The sequence below is a fragment of the Terrapene carolina genome, unplaced genomic scaffold (assembly GCF_002925995.2).
Source record: "Terrapene carolina triunguis isolate 2854851 unplaced genomic scaffold, T_m_triunguis-2.0 Scaffold96, whole genome shotgun sequence".
In the NCBI taxonomy this organism is placed as follows: Eukaryota; Metazoa; Chordata; order Testudines; family Emydidae; genus Terrapene; species Terrapene triunguis.
In genome coordinates, this window is record NW_020664447.1 from 28843651 (window position 1) to 28860462 (window position 16812).

The window sequence follows — 16812 nt, forward strand, 5'->3', positions numbered from 1 at the left end:
CCCAGCTGTCATATTCACACCCTTTCCCAGCAGAGACCCTAGATGAGCATTCAGAGGTGTGAGATATTAGTATATACGTTAGCGAACATCTTTGAAAAGTCTAGTGTAGACAATGCGCGCTGCTTTTAATATGTGTTACGATGGCTGAGTGAAAGTGTAGGGGGGAGCTTTAACTCGACCTGTTTAGCACACCTTATAATAAACACTACATAGGCTTTTCAAATGTGCTAGGCAGACCATATTAGCTAACACATGCTAACATCAGACCTTTAAATCCTAGACCATACAAGACTTTAGAACTTGTGTTGGCTACCTGTGAGCCCCTCAGAAGCTGCTGGGGGACCTCAGAAATGGTCTTCACCAGCAAAAGCCAAGATAGACCTTGGATGAATTGATCTTATGCATTCCTTTCTGGGCACTGCATCACCAAAAATACTGGCAATTTGGAAGTTATTCTGAGAAGAGCAACAAAATGAGCCAAGATCCCTGTTCTTTACAGTGTGGCATAGGGCCCTGAAATACTTTCCAATTTACTATTCAGTGACTGATGTATCTTTCGTGCTAAAACACTGGAAGCAGATGTAGCCCAACCAGTCATCTCATACCCTGTTCATATACTGACCTCTATTTACCCATGGAACAGCAACAGCACAGGCAGAAGCACCGTTAGCTTCGCCTACACTGCCCCCTCCAGGGCTAAGGGGGGGTTTCATCTCCCTGGCCCATTCAATCCATGGTCTCTCATTGTGATGGGGGTGGACTTTTGTCCAGTAAGCACTAGACTGACACCCACCACTTCATTTCATATAGCTGTTTCATGTAGCATTTCACTGCCACGGTGTACCTGGTCTGGGTTTGAGCTAGTGACCTGCAGGTAAAAAGCTGTACAGACCATTACTGCACCCCTGAGCCATCCAACTCACTAGAATGGAATTGCTTCTAACGTCAAGATTATTGTGAAGCACTTTCAGATCCCTTGACATGATAAGACATGAAGGGAAATGTAAGTTGCTGTGTTTTGGTTTTTAAATTTACCCTAAGGTTGTCCAACCATTTTGTTCCTCTCTTTATTTTCTCTCTTTTGATGTATCTTTGTTTTCCTTCTCTATGGTGATGGTCATATGGAAAATGGACACTTGCAGGTGCAAAACAGCCATAGATCATAGACAGCACAGCGGTGCAGCAGCTTGGTCAGAGGGTAATGTGTGGTTAGGTGAACAGGTTACAGTTCTCTTGCTGGATGGTGAGTTTCCTTTGAGATATTTCTTTCCAGCCATAGCTGTGTTTCTTCTCTACCACCAGCAACTCTATCCATATCTGCACCCAAATCCTCCTATATCCACTTCCTTACACCAGCCATCAACGAGATCCATCAAGCTATCGCCCCTGTTAGTCGCAGTGGGAACAATGCATAGAGTATGTGCTGCTCTTGCTGTCTCTTCTCTGACTGATGGCCACAAAACCTCCTGGGGCACGTAACAACTGGAAGGCTGGCAACTAAAAGTGGCAGGCAAGAAGCTTTGGAGGTCCAGAAAAGACAGAAAACCCAGAGACAGTAAGAAGCAAAATATTTTGTTTATAGGTCAGTAAGCAGGGGAGGTAAGGGATTTGTTTAGTAGGCTAAACGGGTGGGAAGGGAGGAGATATGGACATGTCCCCACTAGGCAGAGATTGTTACATGCTCCAAAATGACTGTATAGGGAGCACCGTGACAGTACCTGATGCTTCACCTAACACGTAGGCTGACAGAATCCCTACCCCTAACAACTTACCGTCTAAACTCCAACAACTACACTACATGGGACAGGTGTTCAGGTGCAGAGACATCACTGGTGGCATCAGCATAGAAGGCTTCACAGCAGGAGTGGGTTTTCAGAAAGGATTTGATGAGAAGAGAGAGAAGGCACATGGCACCGATAGAGGGGTCTGCTCCAAGCATTGGGCGCAGCATGAATGAGGGTCAGAAAGCAACAGGGGGAGGTATGGAGGCATACAGGAAGTGAGAGACAGTGATAGCTGGAACTGCCAGCCAATAGGACAGCGTTGGAACTTGATTAGGGCTGAGTTGACCTCTCTGGCTACCAAAAAAAATTGTTTGTTTGCTGTCTTCTGAGTTGCTCATTGGCTGGCTAATTTTGCAGCCCTGGTAGAGCAGGCTCTGCTAGTATATCTAGCAACAGTGCTCCCGATCTGGGACAGATAGCGAGAGTCACAGATAAGCTGTCAGAACTTGAAAATGGACCTGAAGATGCTCCTAGTCTTTATTGCACCTCTCCTTTATTCAACTCTAGGCTTCCCTATTCAGGTGAGAGCGATTCCACACAACCCTTCTGTTTACTGTATCTGATCTCTGCTTCTTTGACTGGTGGATGAGCTGTCTTTTTAATATTTCCCAGCTGTGTTTCTAAAAGACATACATTAGCTTGTAACATTATTTTTATATCAGTCTTTGAGATTACTTCTTCCATTTGCTCTTCATTTGTTGTTGTTGGATTTTTTGAGTTAACATGCAAAAATGAAAACTTAAATATATTGGTTTTGCAGGAACGCAATGGACATGCTGGTGCAAGTAAGTAGGATTTATACAATACTTTAAATATAAAAATGTAAAGAAATTGCTGACCACTTACCAAAATAAGACTGTATAAAACAAGACTCTTGTAGCCAGATCCTCAGATGGAGTAATTCAGCATAGCCCCATTGAAGTTAACAGAGTTATACCCATTTACACCAGATGAGGCTCTTGCTCTTGGTAATAAATGTGCCACTAAATTGCACTTGTCTGGTTTCCAGTGAGATTTTGGCTTTCTGCTCAATTTCCCATCTATTTCATAGAAGAACAAATGAACTGTCAGAGAACAATACAACTTTTATTGTAAAGCACAGTCCTTACAAACACTTTACTGAGTTCAATAATGAATAGCAGCAGAAGGAATGAGAAATTAAGAGGTGCAGACAAAGGAGTAAAGATGTTTTCAGTTGAAATGTGAAAAGAGATGGAGTCGCAAAGGCATACAGCAGCACTGGTCAGGTGGCATAGAAAAATGCACATGGACCAGCTGTGGTGAGGACAAAGGGAGTTTTAAGAAATAAGGTCAGTGCTGTATGTATATAGTGAGTGGAAGAGAAATAGAGAGATGGTGTCAACTGGAGAAAGGCCAAGGTTTTATACACAAAGAGAGCAATTTTGCACTAGATCCTGGAAGAGGTGGGGAGCCAGCATAGTAGTTTGAGGATGGTGTGTGCATATGTATGTATGCGCATGTGATTGTACAGGTCTGAAGGCAGGTAGCAGCAGCAGTACATGAATTGAATTGCCAAAGTCCTGGAGAGAGGAGATGAAGGCAAAGCTTTTAGTAGAGGTAGAGGGGAGGCAGTTGCAAATGGGTAATGTTGTTGTACAGCTTGTATGTATACACCTAGAGAGAGAGACAGAGACAGAGAGCACTTTTCATTAGTAGATTTCAAAGTGCTTCACAAACTTTTTAAAAATGTATTCATTCTCACAGCAGCCCTGTGAGGCAGGGAAGTGCTGTCATCCCCATTTTTACAGATAGGGAAATGAGCCACAGAGAGGCTAAGGGACTTGCCCAAGGTCACACATGGAGGCTGTGGCAGAGAAGGGAATTGAACCCAGACCTTCCAAGTCCTAGGCCCTAACCACTGGACCATACAAAGACATAAAACAAGCAACCATAAAGCCTCATCTAGGGCATTCACTTTTATTTGTTTCATCACGAGAAATAGAGGGAAGCTATTGAAAAGCTCTAGGAAAGAGCCATGGAAATAGTTGGAACTCTAAATGGGACTTAAGTGCAATAAGAAATTGCAAAGACTGTAATGATTTATCCCAAAGGAAGAAGTGTTAAAAGGGATTTGCGTGAGATATTCAGAATTGTTAACTGGCTCCTTTGTTCCCTGTTTCATAATGTGAGAACAAAGGGACACTCTGTGAAATTAGAGGTCAGTAAATTTGGAGCCAACTGCGGGACACACTCCATAGAGTAGTCAACCATTGGAGCTCACAGCTGCAGAGGGTCCTTGATGGAAATATTATGGGATGATTGAATTTCACAATGCACAGAAGTTTTAATTTACCTTTGTTACAATTTTTATCTCTTCTGTGAAATCTGGTATTTATGGCGTCACTAAGGCTTGGTCTACACTAAACCCCCAAATCGAACTAAGGTACGAAACTTCAGCTACGTGAATAACGTAGCTGAAGTTTGAAGTACCTTAGTTCGAACTTACCTCGGTCCACACGCGGCTGGCAGGCTCCCCCGTCGACTCCGCGGTACTCCTCTCGTCTAGCTGGAGTACCGCAGTCGACGGCGAGCACTTCCTGGTTCGACTTATTGCGTCCAGACAAGACGCGATAAGTCCAACCCAGAACTTCGATTCCCAGCCGCCGAACTAGCGGCTGGGTGTAGATATACTCTTAGGAAACTTTGAACTGCATCATTCTATGCCATACCTGATACCCTAAGCCCATGCAATCAGGCATGTGGCACTGGCAGGTGCATTCTGGGACGTCTACCTGTAGACACCCTAATAATTGAAGACCATTTAATGGCAGCTTGGAAATGAGAAAGAGGGCGCAAGGAATCTTTCCTTCCACTCAGCAGACACATGCAGGGGGCAAGCATCATTTGGCTGGCAACCCTTGGGAGTGTGTGGTCAAGCCAGCTGTACTAACAGCCCCAGAGGGGAGCAGGTCCGGGAGGGATGGAGTTTCCTGGTGAACACTAAACAAGCACCAGTCAAGGCCTCATGCTTTTCCCAGGTGGTGCACCAACTTCCTCCCCCAAGAGGTGCACAGATATTATGATGAATGCAGCATAAAAACAGACAGACAAGCACATAGGATGTGCCCCTCTTACTATGCTTCAGCTCAGGGGTGAAGTTACAAGGTTTGGGTAGTTTATCTTGCTACGGTTTTAACATCCATGTTTCCTCTTGTAGATGTTACTGTTTATCCTATGAAGAGTGAAGTGACCCCTTCTAGTGACATTTTACAGTCCTCTCAAGGTAAATGATGTAAAAACCTGGGCCCAGTAACTTCCAGTCCTCTCCTGGTTAATATGTCTGTCTCTAATAAATTTAGTCATGATAAAAAATATAGATCTAAGATAAAGCAATGCAAATCCAGCATCTTGTTTACTCTGACCGTAAATCACAAGCATCTTACTGTGAGATCTGGAGCACTGCTCTGCATTGTCTCTATCTTTGCTTGTTTACAGGAGTGTCATATAGCTGGAGTGTTTCCTGGCACACAATGTTAATGTGCTCTGGACAGGTTAGGCTTGAGAGTGCCTGGTCATGTGCAGGCATGCAAGGGAGCATTCACCTTCTTGCACCTGGGCACATTCTGTTCCTTGTTTTCCCCTGAAACTTGTCCTAAACCCCGCAAAGTGAGCCAGGAGGGGCCAGGCCAGGCATCCTGCTTTTTCACACAGGCCAGTGGAGCTGGCCACACTTATGAGCCTCCTCGTGTTGTGCTCTGAAAGCGTGGTGCAGCTGCCTTAAAAGCACAATATGCACCAGTGCTTTGTTTGTAATTGATGCTTCTAGCATTTTAAAGAATTCTTGCTGGGATCCTCAAAATTACCCAGAGAACCTTTACCCCAAGGAAAGAAATGCAGCAAGCTTGGAAGTGATTTGGAACTACATGCTCTGTTATTGTGCTCCCCAATCTCCAGACCCCTGAGTAAGACTTCAGGAAGCTTTAACACCCTTGGTTCCTTCTACAAACTACAACTCCACTGTGTAGACAGAAAATGAAGGGTTTGGCTTTACTAGGATTTTACAAGCCAACCAATGTAAACAATATAAAAATGCAACAATACAAAATAAGATCTAGTTTTCCATCTGTCTATCTCAAACTCAATAAGGCTAAGAAAAAAGGTACCCAGTAATGCCATGTAAAAGCTGTGTCCTGTGTATTCTGATTTTCAAGACGGGACACCTAAATAGGGCTTCAAACTCTTACATGTGGACACTTAGTTCAGCGTGTAGGCACCAAATATTGGCAGTGAAATGCCAACACAGGTGCACAAATAAAAAATGTGGTCATCTTGTTTAGATGTCCAAACTTCAAACTTATGTTTGCCACATTTAAAGAAAAGTTCTCTATAAAATAGATACATTTTAGTGGAAAATCTTGACCACTCTTCCTTATTTTCTACTGGTCACATCGTGTTCCTCATCTCGGCAGGCATGTAGGGTCTGAAAGGCAGAGGAAGCATGGCAGTTCCACTCTGCAGGGGAGGCAGATAGTAAAAAATCTTGGCTGAAGGGGCTGCACCCTTTGAATGCCCCAGACCTGCTCTGCCAGAGCTCCATCTATGATAGGACTGGAGGAAGCAATCTGGAGTTTGGCCAGGAGTTCAAGATCTAAGGCCAGATTTACAAATGTATTTAAGTGCCTAAAGATGGAAATTGGTGCCTAGTGAGATTTTCAAAAGCACCTAAATGAATTAGGCACTTGACTGACTAATAGAGTCCCCCATGTTTAGTGATTTTTCATATGTTTCTCAATTAGTTCAAGCCATCTCTAAAATTTACTGCCACTGACGAATTTTTCAGGTTGCACTGAACTTTCAGGTTCAATGGATCAGAATTGACTGAAGTTTGCTACAGTTAAATTTGATTTCAGTGGCGTTACATTGATATAAAACCGAAGTAAGAGAGTGGAGAATCAGATCCAAAGGCTTTTTGGAATTTGTTCCCTATAAAAGGAATTTTTATTGTGGCTTTTAACTATTCATTAAGTAAGAGGAGATGGGTCTATTCTGTTCTCCCTATGTTTGTGTAACATCCATTCATGTCAATCCATTTGGTTTGTGTTGTGCAAACCAGATTCAGTGGGGCCAACGATTGGGTCCTTAAAGGGTGGTAGTAAAAAAAAAAAATTGACCTATTCATGAAATTGTTTTAACTAAAAAGTAATCACAGCTCTTGTGGGATCACAAGATTTTGTGCTTCTTAGCAGAATAAATACATGGCTTTATGTCATGCCTGCTCATAAATTTCTTTTGGGCCTGATTCTGATTTCATACATGCTGGTGTAAATCAGGAATATATCGAATGAAATCAATGGAGTAACCCCAGTGTGAAGATCAGGACCGGTATATGCTTTGGGAAGGGCAAACTGACATCCTTGCATTTCTGTGCAGAAGCTGAGCTGGCTACAGAGACAGACACACAGGAAGACGTTTTTAACCGAATTTTGAAAGCTAACGCAGGTAATAACTTCAAAGCTATATAAGTATCTTGGGTGTTTTCAGTGTCTTTTTTCTGCTGCCTTTTATAGCAGTTGCCCCAAATATTTCTCTGGTCTTATGAACATGAAGTGCTCTAGATAAACTTAGAGACAAGACACACACCTTTTTTGCTAAGCAGTCTTTAAATCTGCCAATCTGTCCAGTTGTGCCTAGCACATTTGGTGTTGAAGATTATATATATTTTGGAGACATCTGAACTGTGGAGGCAGATTAATAATGGCTTCAACTGTAATTTTGGATGTCTTTGTACTTTTTGGATTTAGAAAAAGATCTTTGAATATTTAAGTCACTGTTTAATTGTCTTGAATGCAAACATCTTGTGAGTAGCCATGGGTCTTCAGCCATGATAAGGCTTCAGAATATGTGGCTGATATTTTGGTGGCTGATCAGACCCACTCTGTCCCCATTTCAGCCTCTTTTTTTGAGTCTTCTGGATGCTTTTGGATCTATTCTGTTAGTTTTCTTCTCCCTCTGTTCTCTGCTTCGCCCCCTTTCCCCCTTCCAACAGTCTTTTGAAATGACTTTACTCCAGCACATAGAAACAGTCTCTCATGTATCTCTCTACATACACTCTTCTCTCTGTCCATTCCTGAATCCTCCATTCCTACGCCCTTTTTGCTCTCTCTTTTGAATTTTGATTATTGAAATGTTGATATTTTTAAGGTAGCATAAGCCTCTCTCTCTGTCAATTCCATCACCCCTCCCTATCTAAACCCTACCTAACTGAGCCAGAACTTCCATTCAATGAAAACAACCCTCTCATCTTTCCATATTATGTTCCTCTTTCTCTCTGCACAGACACCACTCAGCGCTTGCGTGAAGGTGACATTGTTATGACAAAGAGCCGAAGTGCTATTGGCTGTTCAGATCGCTCATGTTTTTGGCCCCAATCCAGTGATGGCATTGTCCGTGTCCCCTATGTCTTCTCCCCCGACTATGGTGATTTGCATTTCTATAATATTTTTTTAATTAATTGTCATTGAAATGTTAATTAAATTCCAAATGCAAACTTAGAAAAAAGGGACAATGCAAATATTTGATGCAACACATGCCACTAGTTCACTTATGACACACATACATAGACAAGCTGTACATTACAGTGAGAAAAGGGAACAAATCGTCCCAAGGCGATTGCACCCATCCTGCTGACTGTTCTATTCTCTTGTAGACAGTGATGGCACTTCTCTGTAATGAGGTATTATTATTACATACACTTTATAAGACGTGTCTATTGCATCACCCTTTGGATGCATTCATTATTTTTTGAATCACACATGTAGCAAAAGAGTTGCCCATAATAACAGACAGTAGCTGGACCATCCCCAGATTAATCAACCACCACCCCCTTCATCTAAGACAAGAAACGCAGAAACCAGCCTGCTGTCCAAACCCTTCTCAGGCCAAGTCCTGAATACAGAGAAGGGTCTTGCACTAAGCCATAAAAGCAGTTAGGGTGAAATTCAGCATGAGATCGACTTGCCACTTAAATCCCTCATAAGCACTATTTTGAGCATACATTGACTTTTATGCTTCAAATAATTGTTCTTGTGTGACAAGTAATTTAACCCTTTCTTCCCCAGATGAGGCACAAATACGGTGGATTAGTGAAGCCATGGCAGAGTTTGAAATTCTAACTTGTATTGATTTTGTGAATCGCACAACAGAATCTGACTATCTAAATATTAAGTCAGGGAAAGGGTAAGTCCCGCTGGCACTGACTCTTATTAAAAATGTTATTCTATCCCACTTTTCACGTCGTTGCTTCTTTAATCTCGAGAGAATGTAGAGAGGACAGTGAACTGGATTTATTTGAGAAACTCCAGGCCATTTGAGTGTGCAAAGTATCCTGCTCAGTGTTAAGCAATGAGGAGCAACATCAGGAACTAACCAAATGCAGACTTAAAACAACTCACAAATCCAGGAAAAGCAGCATTAAGGTAGAAACTGCATCCCCAACTCATGCTGCTGTGCCTGGGCATTGTGACACACACTTGAGCACAATACATGGCAAGCTGCCGTGATTCTTAATTTGCATCAGGACGTATCCATTCTAATAGAGTATGGAAGAATTAGTCCTCTAAGTCAGGGGTATAGCAGGCTGTCAAGGCCAAAAATCCAGCCAGGAGGAGGACTGTCCAATATCCCTGTGATTCAAAATGCCTTCAAGTTTGCTCATTCTCTAAAAGAAGCCGCAAGATAAACTTTACAGTAGTTTTAGAAAAAAATCATGTTTCCAAGGAACAGTGGGTGAAATTCTCCCTGTGCAGGAGGCCAGCACACCAGAACAGAGGACTCTGCACCACTTAAGGGCTAATGTGGAACTTAAGTGTTGCCAGGTCTTGCACTGGCCCTCTGCCCTGGGGTGAGTTTCAGGTATAAATGGGAGTTCTACGTGCCCCTAATATCACAACAGACAGAAGAGAATGACCATTCACTCCTTTAATAAACCGTGATTTGAAATTCTCTGTACAGTCCCCAAGGCTAGTTGATATCAAACTTTTCCTCTCTTTTGGTGTTTGTCATTTTCAGCTGCTGGTCCCACTATGGAAAGATTGGAGGTGGCCAGATTGTGTCTGTGATGAAGCAAGGCTGCATGTGGAAAGGGGTAATTCAGCATGAACTGAACCATGCACTGGGCTTTCTACATGAACAGGGTCGAAGTGACAGAGACAGTTATGTAAAGATTATGTGGGAGTACATTAGTTCAGGTAGGTACACTTGTACTCTTCTTCAATGCCGATACTGGATTAATTAATGTTTTATTGTTCCAAGCTGGTCCTTGTTCCTGGAAAAGAGGGAAAATTGATACATTTTCTAAGTATGATATTGTATATTACAGGTAATAAAGGCAACTTTAAGAAATCTGATAATTCCAACAACCTGGACCTTCAATATGACTATTCCTCAGTGATGCACTATGGCACGTAAGTTGGAATGTGGGATTTCTTTTCTTGAAGGCACATAGAGCTCAAATCTCTTGTTGAAACTTAGGAGACACAATTACTCTTCATAATTATCAGCTTTACATTTTTTCTGAGGAAAATATGAATGGTTGTGATTCAATTCAAACAAACCCTTTCTACAAGATAAGTTCATTGTCCTTTATCTCCCCATTAAAGTCATTTGAAAGTGAGATAAGGGTTGTTCCAGATTTACTCTCCTTACATGACATCCAGATCAAATTTATACAAAATATATTTTTGCCAGCCCTGTTGTTTGATCTTGTATCTGAAAGTCTCAAGGCAGCAGCTTCCGAGAACAGCTCCTCATTTGTCACTGCTGAGGACGTTGATTACTAGGCCTCAACCATAGATAGGTGTATATATGACCTATTGGTGAGTATAGTGTGTTGTGGAAGTGAGTCCAGGCACACAAATAGGCATGGGCTAATGCTCTGTTATTAGCAGTACTACATACTACTTCTCTGTATTCCAATACCACGTGCACTAGACTATCTCTACAGGTACTCATGTGGACCTCATCCCCATAGTATCTGAACACCACCAAGTTAAATATGACAACAGTGTGCTCTCTCTCTCTCTTCCCAGCCACTAAGAGGCAGACTTAGAGGGCTTTTTCACAGTGGGTAGGGGTGGTTGGTTTGGTTTTGGGGGATTGTTTTGTTTTTAGTGAATCCTAAGACCAATGGAAAGTTTGAACGAAGAGGTGGGCTTTACATTTAGCTCTCAATGCAGTGAGGTTAGTGGTCCTTCTATTATGTGGTAGTGGGGTCTGTAGTCTTAAGACTGGCTCCTGTGAAGCTTCGCTCTTCCATGGTCATGATCCTCCATCATTTCCTTGTAGTTTTGTTGTTCCCATGGAAAACAGATCTTGCAGGAGATCGTGATCATGGAGGGAGGTGCAGCTTCCCAGATATCTAGGACCAGTTCCATGCAAGGCTTTGAAAATCAGGACCTTGACCTGGAATTGGTCTCTGTGTTAAGCCCTCAGTAGAACTGGGGTTCTCCAGGTCCAGTCTGGTGGCTTTAAAGGACACATTTCTTCAGGTGATCTTAAAGTCCACTGTCAGCTCAAATTTGGCCTCAAATTTAGATTTTTGTAAAAATAAGCTTTAAGACAAAGAGAAATGTCATAATGATTCCCCCCACCCCCACACACACCGTGGAAACTATTTTCCTTCAGCAAAATCTATGTATCACTTAAGCTAAAGTGTACTTTAAAGTATTATTATTGGCCAAATTCATCCTTAGGGTAACTCCATCAATTGGGCCCATTATAACCATAAGGCTTAAGTATGCTTTAAGTGGTGTGTAGGTCAACCTTGTGCTGGTCCTCTACATAGGGATAAATGTCACTCTAACAGAATATTCAGAGAATACCATGTACACAGTATGCATTACTACTGTTCCATATGAAATGGTTGGTCAGAAGAGTTATTCTTCTGACCACAGTATTCTTGCCAGCAAGTTAAAGAAATATGGGCTGGATGAATGGACTATACGGTGGATAGAAAGCTGGCTAGATCGTCGGGCTCAATGGGTAGTGATCAATGGCTCCATGTCTAGTTAGCAGCCGGTTTCAAATGGAGTGCCCCAGGGGTCGGTCCTGGGGCCGGTTTTGTTCAATATCTTCATTAATGATCTGGAGGATGGCGTGGACTGCACTCTCAGCAAGTTTGCAGATGACACTAAACTGGGAGGAGTGGTAGATATGCTGGAGGGTAGGGATAGGATACAGAGGGACCTAGACAAATTAGAGGATTGGGCCAAAAGAAACCTGATGAGGTTCAACAAGGACAAGTGCAGAGTCCTGTACTTAGGACGGAAGAATCCCATGCACTGTTACAGACTAGGGACCGAATGGCTAGGAAGCAGTTCTGCAGAAAAGGACCTAGGGGTTACAGTGGACGAGAAGCTGGATATGAGTCAACAGTGTGCCCTTGTTACCAAGAAGGCTAAGGGCGTTTTGGGCTGTATAAGTAGGGGCATTGCCAGCAGATCGAGGGACGTGATCATTCCCCTCTATTCGACATTGGTGAGGCCTCATCTGGAGTCCTGTGTCCAGTTTTGGGCCCCACACTACAAGAAGGATGTGGAAAAATTGGAAAGAGTCCAGCGGAGGGCAACAAAAATGATTAGGGGGCTGGAGCACATGACTTATGAGGAGAGGCTGAGGGAACTGGGATTGTTTAGTCTGCAGAAGAGAAGAATGGGGGGGGATTTGATAGCTGCTTTCAACTACCTGAAAGGGGATTCCAAAGTGGATGGAGCTAGACCGTTCTCAGTGGTACCTGGTGACAGAACAAGGAGTAATGGTCTCAAGTTGCAGTTGGGGAGGTTTAGGTTGGATATTAGGAAAAACTTTTTCACTAGGAGGGTGGTAAAGCACTGGAATGGGTTACCTAGGGAGGTGGTGGAATCTCCTTCCTTAGAGGTTTTTAAGGTCAGGCTTGACAAAGCCCTGGCTGGGATGATTTAGTTGGGAATTGGTCCTGCTTTGAGCAGGGGGTTGGACTAGATGACCTCCTGAGGTCCCTTCCAACCCTGATATTCTATGATTCTATGTTTCTAAGAGTTATACAGTTGCAATGTGGGATGGGAGTAAGTTATGTACAAATATTTTTACTGCTGTAAAGCATATGGATTACACAATTAAATACTGTAAAAAACAATTAGATTTAGAAAACATGATCCTTCCTGTTTCTGCAGAAATGCTTTCTCTAACACCCCTGGGAAAGCAACTATTATACCAATTCCTGATGCATCTGTACCTGTTGGACAGAGATATGGACTGAGTAACCTGGATGTGGCCAAAATCAACAAGCTCTATAACTGCAGTAAGTGCTTCATATCTATCTTCTGTTCAGAGCCTTCACAGAGGCACAAGTGTAGCCCTGCAGAGAGATGCTGTATTTGGAACATCCTGAAACTTCTACACTAAATCCGTGGTTGTACACATTAAGAACACATGGCATTCAGAGAATGCACCTGGAAACCAAAGATGAAGACTGGGACACATCTTGATTACACAATATGTGATTTGTTTCCAACTCTGTTGGACCAATTCAGCCCAGGTGTAAGTGGGTGCAGTTCCATGGAAGTGCACTGAATTTGGCCTATGTAGTCTTTCCATTATGTACCTCCTTTCAGTCATTTGACTTCCGTAGAACTCAAAAAACAACTGTAAGAACTTCAAAGAGTTTGTTATCACACATGTCTCTGACTGCAGACATAGGTAATTTCAGAGTTGAAAAGACCAGAAACAGCTGGGGGCCTCTCACATCTGGAACCGTTTTGTGACAACTCCTCCAGCCAAAACCGACATATTTTTAAACACTTAAGTTTTAATTAACTTTTAAAAAAACTTTAATATTTAAAGCTTTAATTTTAACTTTTTGTACCAGAGAAGGCAAAACCCCTCCCATGCAAAATACAAAAACAAATTCTAAGTCTCAGGGGAAAGCAGGATAAATAGAAAATTTCCTCCTGACAAGAGGATAGTCTGCTGACTCCTCCCAAGCACAAAACTGACTAAAACCCCTTTAATATAAATACCACAGTGTCATCTCATTTTTGTTTAAATATACTAATATAGCTTGACTTCCCTCATCCCCAATGGAAACCCATTCAGCTTATTTGCCACTACCTCAGCAAAATTAAACCTTCTCACATTTTTCTTAGATATGCAAAAAGAAACCTTAAATTAATGTCCCTTTGCTCTGTTCTGGACTTTATCTGTAAAAAGCTGATGCGTTTCCCTTTTGCTAATGTACTTACCATTTCAATATAGATATTTATGAATGATCTGAAAATTAGAATTACACATTTCTTCATTGAGTGGTCTGAATTTTAACTATCACAGATGTGCAGAGACCTGAAATTAATGTTGGCAGCAGGGCCGGCTCCAGGCACCAGCTTAACAAGCAGGTGCTTGGGGCAGCCAAGGGAGAGGGGCGGCACCTGCGGCAATTCAGGGGTGGCAGGTCCCTCGCTCCCTCTAGGAGCGAAGGACCTGCTGCTGAACAGCCGCCGCCGATCGCGGCTGTTCTTGGTTTTTTTTTTTTTGCTTGGGGCGGCAGAAATGCTGGAGCTGGCCCTGGTTGGCAGATGACAATATGGAGAACATTTCATTCTAAACAGAGCACAACTGTACCTGACTTGAATGTAAAAGAGTCTCTAAATCTGATTCTGGTACAATCATTGTTTTTTCTGTTAGATCGCTGCAGCACCATCCTTGATAGCCCATCTGGGTCACTGAGCTCTGACAACTACACGTCAAAATACTCAGGCAATGCTACCTATTTCTGTCTCATCCGAATCCCATCCAAACGGGTAATTACAAGGATTTGATAGCTTCTACAGGGAATTGAATTGATATCTGTATGATTATGCATTTTGCTGTGCTTGCTACACTCCAGTTTCCACATAAGGACATAATACAAATTTCAAATTAAGTTCCTTTCTTGGGTTATGCAGCTAACATAATAGATATTTTCTTTCTCTAATTTATAACATTCATATTCACGTGCTTAAACTACGGATGGGAAAAGACAGGAGTAGTTTTGATTTTGGAAAACTTCATTGGTTGGACCTTAGTTTTGCAAAACCAATGGAAGTGGCAATTCACATTCAGATTCTGTTTTATCTGAACTTTCAGGGTATGGGAAAAGAGGCTAGATAACTAGTTCCAGTTTGGGCTCATATCTAGTTTTGACTCACTCTGATCTAACGGAACCTGGCTGAAATGAATTAGGCTGGTGGGTATTAAAAGGTTTGTTTCCTCTTCTCTTTCAGGTTTCTCTGCAGTTTGATGCTTTTAGTCTGAAATCCTCCACAGACTGTAAAACTGAATATGTTAAAATATATGATGGGGTCAGCCAGTCTTCTGAGGTTCTACTGGACAAGACTTGTGGGACAAAGAGTCCCCCAACCGTAACAGCTTCTGGTAGAACTATGCTTGTGGAGTTTGTCAGGGGTGGCACTGGTGCAGCCACTGGCTTCAAGATCTCCTACACCTCTGGTAGGTCCAAGCCCAGGAAGAATGGCAGAGAATCAGATGTAAACAATGTAAAATCAAAAGTCTTTTAGCTTTACCATCATCCCTCATCTTGCTTTGCGGATATAGCAGCTCAGTCTTGTTATGATTCTGTAACTAATTTCAGTAAATGGGGCACATTCACTAACACTAACGAGGTCATCAGTGTGATGTGGTTCCCAGCCTCTACAGTTTGAATCATCTCTCAGATTTATGCCATTGCAAATCTCTTTTTATGACTCGAATAAAACTTGTGCCCACTGGAATATGATCATCTGAATTTTACCACAACGGATCATAGATGAACTTTAAGTAAAATTTGGATCACATTTGCCTAATGTATTGCGAAGGGCAGAATTTCAAAAGCACTCAGTGTTGGCCTACCTCTGCTCCCATTGGAGTCAGTGGGTAAAACTCACTTCATAGACTTCAGTGGGAGCAGAGGACAATGGAGAATGCTTTTGAAGATATCCCGTAAGACTGTAGCCCTCCTAATGAAAATTGTATTACATTAGCCAGCTGAGAGGATCAAAAATATGTGTTAAATAACAGCACAATAATACAGTTTGTCTGATATATTATTTTATTACACAAGATAAATCATTGTTATGTATAAAAATGTGGCTACTCTGTGATGGATGCAGCTTACAAGCCTACAATTCAGAGGGACCAGATAGAATCAGACAGAGGCAGATTACTCGGGAAAGAAGTCACATAATAACAGGCAGTATTTCTGACCAATAATTCTTTCTACCAGGTAAAGATCTTTAGAATTCATTCCCCAAAAAGACATTTTTCTCAGGACCACTTATCTAATCACTAAGCTTTGGATTCTGATGTCCCTGTGTAACATCCATTCACATTAATGGTGGTTATAGACATGTATGGAGGGGAAAGTATGCTAATTCTCCATGCCGGATATGTGTGTCAGCTTGCGGGACTACATATCAATTACTGTAGAGAGATGCACAAGTGTCCTGACTGTAAAACAGAGCATGGTCAGACATTCCAGTATTCATATAGTTCACAGAAACCAGTGTTCACACAGCAAGATATTATTGCAAGCTAAATATTCTCTCTCTTTTTTTTTTTTAAACAGTAAAGACACCACGCACCACGTGAGAGGATCAGCATATGAGACAGAAGGGAAGAGCCTATTCTGTGAAAATCTAAATTATGCTTTTCCTACTTTGCTTCCTTTTCTTGCTATGATCAAAAGGAAATTTTAATTCTGTTATGAATCAGTCTCCAGCTTCTGTACCAAGTGTGCTCCCTGATTCAGGTATAAATGGGAGTTCTATGTACCCTATGCCACCCCCTCGTGTCATATGATATCTGCCCTCGACAAGGGTATATAATCTTATTGTCTGCACGGTTAAGTTATTGTCTCTTTATTTAACTAACAGCATTTTAATAAAATCTTCATTTAAAAAAAAAACAAACCTTCTCCCTTTCTTGGACTTTTTGATTTTTTGGCACTCATTCATTAATTTCTAGTTTGGGTTCTCTAGTGTTTTAATGGACCTCTTTTCGC

The 16812-nt window shown here is 42.0% G+C and overlaps 1 protein-coding gene across 1 annotated transcript; it reads left to right on the plus strand.

Moving 5' to 3' along the window:
* The first annotated feature begins 2236 nt into the window (after nucleotides 1-2236).
* Nucleotides 2237-15331, plus strand: LOC112117415 (astacin-like metalloendopeptidase). The gene is made up of 11 exons (XM_024215362.2): nucleotides 2237-2305; nucleotides 2545-2569; nucleotides 4963-5028; nucleotides 7176-7244; nucleotides 8082-8222; nucleotides 8864-8981; nucleotides 9813-9991; nucleotides 10123-10207; nucleotides 12953-13080; nucleotides 14460-14575; nucleotides 15038-15331. Exons 1-11 carry the CDS (start codon nucleotides 2237-2239, stop codon nucleotides 15329-15331), a joined length of 1290 nt encoding a protein of 429 aa, XP_024071130.2.
* The last annotated feature ends 1481 nt before the right edge of the window (nucleotides 15332-16812 follow it).